This window comes from Malaclemys terrapin, chromosome 1, assembly GCF_027887155.1.
Source record: "Malaclemys terrapin pileata isolate rMalTer1 chromosome 1, rMalTer1.hap1, whole genome shotgun sequence".
Classification (NCBI taxonomy): Eukaryota; Metazoa; Chordata; order Testudines; family Emydidae; genus Malaclemys; species Malaclemys terrapin.
The window spans coordinates 341,129,306-341,142,830 of NC_071505.1; the positions used below are offsets into that span (position 1 = coordinate 341,129,306).

The following is a 13,525-nucleotide window of genomic DNA, read 5'->3' on the forward strand; positions in this document are numbered from 1 at the left end:
ATGCCGTCTTTTCCTTGCCACACAGTGCATGGTCAAATGCATCATCTTGAAGAAGTTCACGAATCTGAGGACCATCAAAGACATCTTCCTTTATCTTAGCTTCACTTAACCTTGGAAATTTTCCACGGAGGTATTTGAAAGCTGCTTGTGTTTTGTCAATGGCCTTGACAAAGTTCTTCATCAGACCCAGCTTGATGTGTAAGGGTGGTAACAAAATCTTCCTTGATTCAACAAGTGGTGGATGCTGAACACTTTTCCTCCTAGGCGCCAATGACTGTCGGAGTGGCCAATCTTTCTTGATGTAGTGGGAATCTCTTGCATGACTATCCCATTCGCAGAGAAAACAGCAGTACTTTGTGTATCCAGTCTGCAGACCAAGCAAGAGAGCAACAATCTTCAAATCGCCACAAAGCTGCCACTGATGTTGGTCATAGTTTATGCAGCTCAAAAGTTGTTTCATGTTGTCATAGGTTTCCTTCATATGGACTGCATGACCAACTGGAATTGATGGCAAAACATTGCCATTATGCAGTAAAACAGCTTTAAGACTAGTCTTCAATGAATCAATGATCAGTCTCCACCCATCTGGATCGTGAACGATGTTGAGGGCTGCCATCACACCATCGATGTTGTTGCAGGCTACAAGATCACCTTCCATGAAGAAGAATGGGACAAGATCCTTTGGACGGTCACAGAACATGGAAACCCTAACATCACCTGCCAGGAGATTCCACTGCTGTAGTCTGGAGCCCAACAGCTCTGCCTTACTCTTGGGTAGTTCCAAATCCCTGACAAGGATTTGGGAGGAGGATGGGAGAAAATGTGGGTCCTGTGACACTGATGGTTCAGGACCAGAAGTTTCATCCTCTTCCTCTTCCTCGTCTGACTCAAGTGAGAATGATTCTGATGAATCAGGAACCGGCAGTCCTTCTCCGTGGGCATATAGCTGATGGAATGTTTGGATAATGCACAGTCCACTTTTTCTTCTTTGACACACCTTTCCCAACTGGAGGCACCATGCAGAAGTAACAGTTGCTGGTATGATCTATTGGCTCTCTCCAAATCACTGGCACTGCAAAAGGCATAGATTTCCTTTTCCTGTTCAACCACTGGCGAAGATTTGTTGCACAAGTGTTGCAGCATATGTGTGGGGCCCACCTCTTGTCCCGATCTCCAATTTTGCAGCCAAAATAAAGGTGATAGGCCTTCTTAACCATAGTAGTTATACTCCGCTTTTGTGATGCAAAAGTCACTTCACCACAAACATAGCAGAAGTTATCTGCACTGTTCACACAAGTACGAGGCATCTCTGCTCACTTTGGCTAAACAGAAATGTGTCCCTTTGCAAAATCAAACACTGACAAATAAGAGAGCACGACACTGTATGATTTCTAGAGCTGATATAGGGCAATTTGTTCAGCAGAGTGATGTAAGCTTCGTTATGATTGCATCATCCATGACTTCTAGGAATAACATGATGCAATTCATATCATGTCTGACGCAATATCAGCTTTAGATTGCATCATTCATTGTTTTGCCTAAAAAGCAAGTACTGTCCAAACCCAGTCATAGATTTATTCATAGATCCAGTCAAAGATGTATTTTAGTCATTTCTGGTTTAAATTGAGATCCCTTCCCTTTATAACTCACTTATCCTCCGCCATGCCCAAGTCAAGGGTCGTATATACTGACCCAATAGCATATCTTGAAAACTAGAGCCAATCAACAATTTTAAGCATCATTTTCGTTCTCAGTGACCCAGAATTAGTAAAGTTTGACCACATTTATTTCAGAAGCATTTTGGCTGAAGAGCAGTGTAAGGAGCACCTGGCAGGCTGGCAGAGCGGGGCAAGCCCCTGCGCTCTGACCCCACTCCCTGGCAGGAGCGCCGGGCGGGCAGGCAGTGTGGGGTCAGGGCGTGGGGGTGCCCATTTTCCAGGGCCCCCCAATTGGCCAGGGTGCCTGGGCACAGCTCCGTTGGCCCAGTGGCTAATCACCACTGATGGCTGCGTGTAGCCTACACACTGCCAACAGTGATGTGCCGTGTAGATATAGCCTAAGAGAAAATCGTACTCAGCCACATGTTGATAGCCTGGTGAAGCAGTCTTTAACTGCAGGGATTTCTTTCTTTCTTTCTTCTTATTAAATGCGCCTACAAACTTTTTCATAAGTGAGGTAAAAGAATGTTTTGCAGTGGGTGTAAATTGAGAGTCAGGTGTGGAGCGGATTTATTTCTGAACTACTGTCAGTTTGATAAGCAATTTGGGAGCATTAGTTTGACAGCAGCTGATTTTTAAAACCCCTTCTACAAATGAATGATAAGAATCGGCGAGAAATCACGAAAGAGAAGAAACGAGTCTGACTTCACCTGTACTGTCTGGTAGGAGATACACAAGGAAGTGGGAGTTGTAACACTTTCTGCTCTCCAGAAACACCCGAGTCCCATTTTCAAATGGGGCTTTGGCTCCAAAGAGCTAGGCTCCTATGGGCCAAAATCACTTTTGAAAAATGTGACTTAGGTGACCTAGTTATTTCAGCGCTTTTGAAAATGTAACCCTTAGTGCCTACAAAATCCTTCTCTGTCCACCACAGCTGCTGTGGAGTATGTAGGAAGGGATGGTGCCAGGCACTGTTGCCATTCTGTTATTTGTTATTATCTGTTATTTATTTCATAAAGATAAGGCACTCTGCTATCACAGTAGGAGAATCTGACGAGAACAGCTTAGGAGAGCTGCTTGTTTGAGTACTATTCAAATCTGTACAGAATATGGTTAAATCTACTGGCTCCAAGCACTCCCCTCCCCTTGCATGTCTGAAGAATGTTTGAGACAAATATTTGTATGCCTTTACGGGGATGCATGTTGTTATTGGACCCAGAAGCTCGCAACATGCATGGAGGACCAGAAACCTCAGAATTGGCCACAGTAACTAAGGGATCAATAGAGGCCTGGTGTGATGTGAGCGGAGGGCTGTCAGAAGTTGAGGAATGTAGTGGCTTCTCTGAGATGGGGACTGGGACAATCAAGAATTAAATTACAGCAATTACTTTAACAACATGAACTTCAGCCACGGCTTCTGGATTTCCCCCTTAGAATCTAGTGGCGATTGTTTAGGTTTTTGTGGTGTGTGCTGAGCACCCTTGGCTCCAGTTTACCAAAAGGGGTGTTCGACTTATCTCTGGATGTTTGAGTGTTTGGTTACCACCAGCATTACAGAGCTTAATAAGCAGTGTCAGAAAGATTAAGAGACTCCCTTTTGAGTGCTTGCCTTTCCTGATCTGAGGATATCTCTTTGAAATTCCCATACCAGATCAAACCAGTGGGCCATTTAATTTGACATCTTGTCTTTGACAATGGTCTGATCCGGATGCTTCAGAAGAAGGTGACAGAGTTCTTGTAACTGTCAAATATTATATAACCTGTCCCTAACCCTTCACAGTCAGTGGCTGGCTTATGTGCTGAAGTATTAAGATGTACATCCATCCTTCATGTTTTTTTGTCCCATCTAACGTAAGGTGTAGATGTTCTCATTATCAGTATACATACCTCATCTCTCTTGAAATCTTGCTAAACTCCTCTCCTCAATTATGCTTTGTGGCATGGAGTTCCCCAGGTTAACTAAGAGTTGTGCAAAACAATTTCTATTATCATTTTACTACTTGTTTCTTTTCAGTTTCATTGACTTTCTCCTGGTTCTTGCATTTGTAAAATAGGAGACCCTGGTTAATCTTGTCTGTACCATTCATCATTTTATGTACCTTTCTCGCCTCTCTCTTTGAACTGCAGTCCTAATCTTTCCAATTTCTCTTCATGGGCTATTTTTCAAACAAATGCAATATAATATCATACAAGCTTTTAAACAACCTTTGAAGATACACTGTGTACGGGGCACAGTACAGAGCCTTTGGTTCATTCACTCCACATCTTGCATATGAATAACCTTCCTGGACTCTGTCTGGTCCGCAGAGAATAGTACATAGCACTATGAGATGTTACATGTGCATTTCTAAGGTTGTTGGAGCCTTTCCAGAACCCTGCTGCCAGACTCTTTCCCCACTGCTGGAGTCCTTCCGTCTGGCGGGGAAAGACTCCAGCAACAGAGGTGCAGCAGGACATTACACTGCTAAAAACAACCATATAGATGGGAGAGGCACTGCTTGGGCAGGTAGGGTGCATACCTAGGTACATATCCATGGGGCTCAGGCATGTCCTTGCTCTACTTGCCATCCACATTCTGCTAATTATATCCAGGCTAGGGGGACATGTAGGGTATGTTCTCTATATGCTACCAAAAGGAGAGTGCAATGTAGATGAACCTTTAAATGCCTGCCTCCCTTTGCCAAAATCCATCAGTTAAAGTACATTATTAACCCGTTACTCAATACTGCTTCTCTCTCCTGGATCTGTTCTTAGTTTCTCTCTCCTTATATATATTAGTAACTTGATCCCCTTTCCATTGGGTTTTATTAATTGCACAGCACACATGTGGACAATCAGCACAGGCTGAATTCCAAAAGATTGGTTAACCAGCTGGAAGTATGCCAGCAGCTCTCCAAAACCCGCAAACAGGACAGAAGGTTTCAATTATTGGCTCCAAACATAACTTCCTACAACTGAATGAATCAAAGCCTGAAGTCTTCCTCCTGGGTAAAAAGTTCTCTTTGTCCCATGTCTCTGACACTGCCATCACTCTCCTTAATGTTGCTCTGAAGGTCTGAAATCTTGGGATCATTCTTGACTGTAAACATGCTTTTTCCTCCCACATTTCCCCTGAGGTGGTATGCCTGGAAGGTGGCCAGAACTTGCCCATACCTTGCGCCTGCCTCTGCTAAAGCTTCTCTTATGCTTTAACTCCTTTGCTGCTGAATGCACCAGCATCTCCATGTGATATTTTCATTTTGGCCCTACCAAATTCATGGCTCTGAAAAACGTGTGTCAGGCCGTGAAATCTGGTCTTTTGTGCACTTTTACCCTATACTCTACAGATTTCACAGGGGAGACAAGCATTTCTCAAACTGGGGGTCCTGACCCAAAAGATGGTTGCGGGGGAGTTGCAAGGTTATACTAGGGGGGTCGTGGTATTGCCACCCTTACTTCAGCACTGCCTTCCGAGCAGGGTGGCCGGAAAGCAGTGGCGCTGGCCAGGCGCCCAGCTCTGAAGGCAGCACTGCCAGCAGAAGCGCAGAAGTAAGGGTGACAATGGGCAGCCGGAGAGTGGCAGCTGCTGGCTGAGGGCCCAGCTCTGAAGGCAGCCACACAGAAGTAAGAGTGGCAATACCGTTCCAGGCCACCCTCACTTCTGCGCTGCTGCTGGCAGTGGCACGGCCTTCAGAGCTGGGCTCCTGGCCAGCAGCTGCCACTCTCTGGACGCCCAGCTCTGAAGGCCGTGCCGTCGCCAGCAGCAGCGCAGACGTAAGGGTGCCAATACCACAACCCCCCTACAATAACCCTGTGACACCCCCCCCCCCCACTACCCTCTTTTGGGTCAGGACCTGACAGTTACAACATTGTGAAATTTCAGATTTAAATATCTGAAATCATGAAATTTATGATTTTTTACATCCTATGACCGTGAAATTGACCAAAATGGACCGTGAATTTGGTAGGGCCCTACTCATTTGGCAGCAAGCTTTTAAGTGGTGATGTTCAGCTGGAATGAGAGCACTTGAGAAGAGGGACACACACATACTCAGCTGGGTCATCAATTCCCATCGAGGCTACTGCACAGTAGCTCACTCCCCTCCAGCTTCACACGCACTATCCTCCTGGGGCTCCAAGCTGCAGAGCTCTCCTCGTTCTCTCCTCGCCTGCTCCTTGAGTGACTGTATCAGAGACTCCACATACTCCAACTCCTGTTTTTGCTTGGTGCTGCAGAACACAATTGCTAATTTGATCAGCCTCCTTTTGGGACAAGTGCAATTCCTCTACTCAGTATAGATCAGGACTACCTCAAAATCTACCTCAGGGTCCTATACATTTAAATTCTGACTATTTGCACCATTTTCTTAAACTGACCTCCTTATCCCTGCTATCCAATACCCTCACCTGACACAGGTAATAATCCTGAAGAATAACATCCCAGATGTCCTCTTCCGAAGGTTTACCTCTTAACTCTCAAATTTACTAGAGACAATCTCTTTATCAAGCTTCCCTGGGTCACTGTCTGTCATAAGCTTCTAGCACACTAGGTACATCCTATAATTGTCACTAAGAAAGCTGGTCGAAAAATTTCCAGCACAATGCTTTTCTGCTGGAAAATGGAACTGAAAAACCCAGGGTTTGTTATAAACAGTCCCTTCCTCCCCACATAAATTCCAGGTCCCTCCTTTCCCCATCCCATCTCCAATGCCCCCAACTCCAGCTGCCTGCTTTCACCCCCATCTACCCACTTCTCCCCCTTGCATCCCTGCTTCTTTTGCCACCGCCATTCCCCATGCCCCCAATCGCCTCTGGATCCCTATTTCCCCAGTCATTACCATCCCACACCCCTATTACTTCCTCCCACCCCAGATTCCTGCTCCACACCCCTCTAACATCCCTCCAGACCCCTGCTTCCACCACCACCAAACACCATTCCTCCCCATCCTCACCAGGTCCCTATATCCTGGCTTCTCCCCTACTCCCTCCCCACAGGGTTCTTGCTTCCCCCATGGCCACTACCCCAGCCCTCTAGTCCCTGTGCTTCTTCACCCCTCCCCGCCAATATCCCTGTAAGAACAACCTTGTGGCTTAAAAAGCAACAGGTAATATGTTATATACTTCAAAAACATTGTGGTTACAAAAGGAGATATTGCATCTTTTTATGCTATCATAGAATCATAGACTTTAGATGATCATAATGGTCCCTTCTGACCTTAGTCTGACCTCCTGCACAACACAGGCCAGAATCTCACCCACCCACTCCTATATCAAACCTGTGTCTGAGCCACTGAAGTCCTCAAATCATGGTTTAAAGATTTCAAGATGCAGAGAATCTTCCAGCAAAATCTCCAATGCCCCACGCTGCAGAGGAAGGCAAAAAAACCCCAGGGCCTCTGCCAATATGCCCTGGAGGAAAATTCCTTCCTGACCCCAAATATGGCGATCAGCTAAACCCTGAGCATGTGGGCAAGACTCACCAGCCAGACACCCAGGAAAGAATTCTCTGTAGTAACTCAGATCCCACCCCATCTAACATCGCTTCACAAGCCATCAGGCATATTTACTGCTAGTAGTCAAAGACGAATTAATTGCCAAAATTAGGCTATCCCATTATAGCAACCCCTCCATAAACTTATCAAGCTTAGTCTTGAAGCCAGATATGTCTTTTGCCCCCACTACTCCCCTTGGAAGGCTGTTCCAGAACTTCGCTCCTCTGATGGTTAGAAACCTTCATCTAATTTCAAGTCTAAACTTCCTGATGGTCAGTTTATATCCATTTGTTCTTGGGTCCACATCGGTACTGAGCTTAAATAATTCTGCTCCCTCCCTGGTATTTATTCCTCTGATATATTTATAGAGGGCAATCATATCTCCCCTCAGCCTTCTTTTGGTTAGGCTAAACAAGCCAAGCTCTTTGAGTCTCCTTTCATAAGACAGGTTTTCCATTCATCGGATCATCCTCGTAGCCCTTCTCTGTATCTGTTCCAGTTTGAATTCATCCTTCTTAAACATGGGAGACCAGAACTGCACACAGTATTCCAGATGAGGTCTCACCTGTGCCTTGTATAACGGTACTAACACCTCCTTATCTCTACTGGAAATACCTCGCCTGATGCATCCCAAGACTGAATTAGCTTTTTTCACAGCCATATCACATTGGCGGCTCATAGTCATCCTGTGATCAACAAATACTCCGAGGTCCTCCTTCTCCTCTGTTACTTCCAACTGATGCGTCCCTAGCTTGTAACAATAATTCTTGTTATTAATCCCTAAATGCATGACCTTGCACTTTTCGCTATTAAATTTCATCTTATTACTATTACTCCAGTTTACAAGGTCATCCAGATCTTTCTGTATGATATCCCGGTCCTTCTCTGTATTGGCAATACCTCCCAGCTTCGTGTCATCCGCAAACTTTATTAGCACATTCCCACTTTTTGTGCCAAGGTCAGTAATAAAAAGATTAAATAAGATTGGTCCCAAAACCGATCCCTGAGGAACTCCACTAGGTAACCTCCCTCCAGCCTGACAGTTCACCTTTCAGTACAACCCGTTGTAGTTTCCCCTTTAACCAGTTCCTTATCCACCTTTCAATTTTCATTTTGATCCCCATCTTATCCAATTTAGCTAATAATTCCCCATGTGGAACCGTATCAAATGCCTTACTGAAATCGAGGTAAATTAGATCCACTGTTTCTCCTATATCTAAAAAATCTGTTACCTTCTCAAAGAAGGAGATCAGGTTGGTTTGGCACAATCTACCTTTTATAAAACCATGTTGTATTTTGTCCCAATTACCATTGACCTCAATGTCCTTAACTACTTTCTCTTTCAAAAATTTTTCCAAGACCTTGCATACTACAGATGTCAAACTAACAGGCCTGTAGTTGCCCGGATCACCATTTCCTCCTTTCTTAAAGATAGGAACTATGTTAGCAATTCTCCAGTCATATGGTACAACCCCTGAGTTTACAGATTCATTAGAAATTCTTGCTAATGGGCTTGCAATTTCATGTGCCAGTTCCTTTAATATTCTTGGATGAAGATTATCTGGGCCCCCCGATTTAGTCCCATTAAGCTGTTCGAGTCTGGCTTCTACCTCGGATGTGGTAATATCTACCTCCATATCCTCATTCCCATTTGTCATCCTACCATTATCCCTAAACTCCTATGTACTATTTAAATTACATTGTGTACGAAGCAAAAAATAAACAAGGGTCATATCCTGAAGCTAGGGTGATCAGATGTCCCGATTTTATAGGGACAGTCCTGATTTTTGGATTTTTTTTCTTATATAGGCTCCTGTTACCCTCCCACCCCCATCTCGATTTTTCACATTTGCTGTCTGGTCACCCTACCTGAAGCACTTATTTAGCCCCTGATTCTGCCATCCTCAGTCATATTGAGTAGTACCTTACAAAACGAGTAGTTCCCCTGAAGTCTCAGAGCCTGCTCATAGTGTAAGGAACTAGTCAACATGAATAAGGGTTTTTATTTGTTCCACCTGAGACCCTGATTGAGAAAAACTCTTAAGCAGATGCTTAACTTTAAGCACATACTTAAGTGATTTCTTGAATAGGGACCCTTTCCTGAATTGGGGTCTAAAGGAAATCTTCTACTGGCTCCAAGGAGAATATAGCTTGAGTAAGGACTTCAAGGTTTGGGCTCAAAATGCATGAAACGCAAGTGGTTTGCTTAGGCAAGAAAATTACTTTAGAATATTCAAAATTAATCACCAGTGGAACCTCGCTAATTTGCACTGATGATGCGCAGGAACAATTTATTGTGAATTATTGAATGTTGCCAATTATTGATTAAGTGCACGCACTGAAAAGGAAGGATAATCCATTACAACATAGGATTATCACCATTACAACATGTTCTGTGTTCACCTATATGACAATGCAGCTCTGTTTTAATTCTTTATAATGATACTTTTGATAACATTCTAGAGAGGAAGGATGGTCCAGTGATTGGGCTACTAGCTGAAGGCTTGGGAGACCAGGGTTCAATTTCTTGCTCTGCCATAGACTTCCTATGTGACCTTGGGCAAGTTACTTCCTCAGTTCCCCATAATAATAGTGCTGCCCTGCCTCACAGAGGTATCGTGACGATAAATACAGTAAAGATTGTGTGGGAGCTCAGATGCTGTAGTGAGGGGGCCATAGACATACCTATGACAGGGATTGGGAAACATGTGGTGACATATTTTGTGAAGTAATGGGGGAGTTTACTACAGTCTCTGTACTATTTGCTGAAAAACATATGGTGACAGCAGGGTTCCACGTGCCAGTTAACAAAGGGCAAATGAGTGAAACTCTCTTGTATCCTTAAGCACGTCGTGAACTGTTTCCAGAATGAAAAGTTGTTTTTACCTGGGGCATAGCCAGGGCTACTGGTTGGATACATATTCGGATTGTAGGCAGGGGCAGCTGTGGGATACCCAGTTGGATAACCTGCAATGAGAAGGACAGAGAAAATACACTTCTGTCAATAAGAGTAAGGAGAAAAGAGAGCACCCTAGGAGGAAAAAAAAATCTGTCTAAACAAAAGGATGATTGGCACAGCTGAGATATAAACATATATTATCAGATGGGCAGGAAACGTAGACAGCACAGAACATAGTAATAGTTTTCCCTGGTCATCTTCAATACTGAAATACTATTCTCCTGGAAACTGTTGAAGAACACAGGAATATTCAGCGTATTCTGTAGAAAACTACCTGTTCTGTAAAACACTACACTACATATTAACGGGATGTATTAGTCTTACTGAACTCGCAATAAAATGTCAAGATTGGAGCACACACGTTTTATTAAGTCTTCATTTTGCTAAATAGACAAATCACTGAATTTAAAAACAGATCTTAAATTAGAAAGTTATGCTACTGCTTCTTTATGATCCAATCCCGTTTAGTCCTACTCCCACCGGGAACTGAGAGAGCTCTACGTCTCGCAGCAAAGGGTCAGCACTTTATTCAGGTGGGCCCTTCCCCATCATCAGCAGAGTTTCTGTAAGCCAGATTCCCTTGTTATGGAAAAGCTAGAGACATTGCATGAAAGCACTACAGCTCTTGGGGCCACTCATCACTTGCACAACTATCGTTAATAGGAGGTACCCAATTATCTGCCAAGCCTCCTAGAAAATGACAAGCAAGACAATTTGTACCTTTTGGAACTAACAGGTAAGGCAAATGGTTTTAATAGGCATTTTAACAAAGGCTACAAATGATCCTTCTTCAATCAGCTAGGGACATATAGGTCCCAGTGAATTCAGAGAAAAATAATTTTTAAAACTAAAAGCCCTATTTTTCAACCCTTGCTCACATAAGCAGTGCAATTGAAGTCAACAGGACCCTAACCCCTCCTGAAAAGCATCATTTACTGTACACCTGAAAATCATTCCATCATGTGCTTTCATAAACATATGCATACATACACAATGCACACATCCAGCAGCATGCTTTTCTCAGTACACTACAATGTTCTTGTATGTTCTCCTCTTCTATCTGGAGTTCAGCCTGTGGGGGACTGGTTGGTTTGTTTGGCTTTTTTTAAAGCGCCACAGCTTTTGGCCTATTTCAAAGACTGAGTACTTCATTCCAACTCAGTTACAGTCTTTCTAGCTAAACCGCTCATGCAGGTTCAACAGCCCTACAGGTTCACTTCCTGCTGGACCATGGTGTTGTGCGCTGTTGAACAACTGCTGCCCACACAGGGCCGGATCCAGGTACCAGCACACCAAGCATGTGCTTGGGGCAGCACCTGGAGGGGGGCGGCGGGGCGGGGCCCCCGCTGGGCTCGCCGCCCTTCCCCCGGCACTCCGGCTGGTCGGGGAAAGCGTCCCCAGCCAGGCTCGCCGCCCTCCCCCCGGCACTCTGGCCGGTCGGGGAGAGCGGAGAGCCGCGGCCGGACTCCCCACCCTCCCCCCGGTGCTCTGGCCAGTCGGGGAGAGCGGAGAGCCGCGGTGGGCTCGCCGCCCTCCCCCCGGTGCTCTGGCCGCCAGGTAAAGTGGAGAGCCCCGGCCAGGCTCTCCGCCCTCCTCCTGGCACTCTGGCAGCCGGGGGCTCTCCGCCCCCCCCCAGCGCTCAGGCCGCCGGGGAGAGCGGAGAGCCCCGGCTGGGCTCGCCACCCTCCCCCCGGCTCTCTGGCCAGTCGGGGATTGCAGGCCGCGGCCGGGCTGGGGGGCGTCGGGTGGCTTTTTTGCCTAGGGCAGCAAAAAAGCCAGAGCCGGCCCTGTGCCCACAGAGGTAGGAACTGTTCTGTGGAGGAGAAAGTGAATCCGAGGCAGTTTCCTATGTTGAACTGACAAGGACCATCTTCCTGTAACCAGCACGTCCCGTAGAGGGGCAGTTAGTAAAAGACCACAGACTGATTTTTTTTCTCTCTTCTAAACAAGACCAAGATTGGTCTTTACTCCCCCTGAGCTTCCCTCACTTTGCCCCAAACCGCTTGCACAGCCATGCATACACTTATACAATGTCCAAGCTTGTACGCTAACTCAATCTCCAGAGCATGGCATCCAGCGCTAAGCCTAGTGCTACAAAGATTTTTTTTAAAGTTAATTTGAATAAATTTAATTCAACAGTAATGACCACTGTACTGGAATAAATTACTGTATGTTCTACCCTTTCATTTTCATCAGTATTACAATTGGCTTCTAAATCAGGTTAATTAAAAATTGCTATCATTAATGCTGGATATGCTGAGGTTTAACAGATTCCCCCTCCCCCCTATATAAAACCATGTTGTTGATGTGTTTGGGAATATACAGGATTTTAGCAATCAAGCAGCTCTTAGGAAAGTTATTTATAGATTCAGTGATTGCACCCAGAACCCTAATGAGGAAGAAGTCAAGTCAGAAATATCCACACTTAGTTTCACATTCATTAGAAGATTCATTTTCTTTTTTTGACGTACCTCCCCCCACTCGAAATGATGTCCATATTGCCACAGCCTGTTTATAGCTATTTTTCAGGATATAACACACATCCATTGCACATGTATTAACAGACTGGGCCCCTGGGGGGGAGAGAGAAAGGGACAAAGGACAGAGTAGGTGCCATGGGGGTCGGAGGCTGGGCTGGTGGAAACTGGTCAGTCTCTTGTTTTGGTACTCGGGGGTGGGGGAATCCAGGGCACCAGGCCCTGGAGCCCCCCAGGATGGACCTTGTTGAAAATTCCTGATTTCTGTCCTAACAATATCTGTTTTAGGCTGTGTTCCCGTCGACTAATAAACGCTTCTGTTTTTCAACGCTGGGTGAGAGTAACTGCTGACTACGAAGATGGGGTGCACAGGGGGGTGTAAGGCTTCCCCAGGTGTCCCATCCAGGTGGATTCACTACCGGAAGTTCATGGGGTGAACAGGGGTGCTGCGTGCTCCGAGGTCAGGAAGCGCCAAAACCAAAGCAGCTTCCTGCCATGGTGTAAGAGTGACCAGAGAGGGGAGTCCTGCTGCACCAGAGTCGTGACTGGCTTCACTCAGAGCAGTTCCAGAGCACCCAGACTGTGACTCCCATGATACCCCCCTCCCCCAAAAAGATGGGCTCTGTGGCTTGCAAAGTGCCAAGGCAGAGACCATGTGCCATCATTCCTACCAGCCCTACAGCCAGGCAAACTGCCAAACAAGTTGCTTGAAGTTGTAGTAACTTTTTTGTGAGCCCACAAGGGTAGCTGGCAAGGAGACAAGGAGGAGCTGGAGCTGAATTGGGCTAGGAGGGAGAAAACCCCAGCACAAACTTTTCATGTCAGAAACCTTTTCAGTATGTTCACCTACGCTGGGAAACCTGCAAGATCCATGAAGACTGCTCTTGTGCCACTTAAAGCCTTTTAAACTCTGTTCTCATCTATGGTCATTAGGTGTTTGCAGTCAGGGCCGGCTCTAAC

General features: G+C 45.6%; 1 protein-coding gene across 5 annotated transcripts in view; it reads right to left on the bottom strand.

Moving 5' to 3' along the window:
* Positions 1 to 13,525, bottom strand: part of FAM168A (family with sequence similarity 168 member A) — a 343,581-nt gene that overhangs the window by 55,225 nt on the left and 274,831 nt on the right. For all 5 annotated transcript variants that reach the window (XM_054015869.1, XM_054015872.1, XM_054015870.1 and 2 more), the window contains one exon: positions 10,016 to 10,096. In XM_054015869.1, the coding sequence (XP_053871844.1) occupies positions 10,016 to 10,096 (81 nt within the window). The remainder of the gene's footprint in view (positions 1 to 10,015; positions 10,097 to 13,525) is intronic.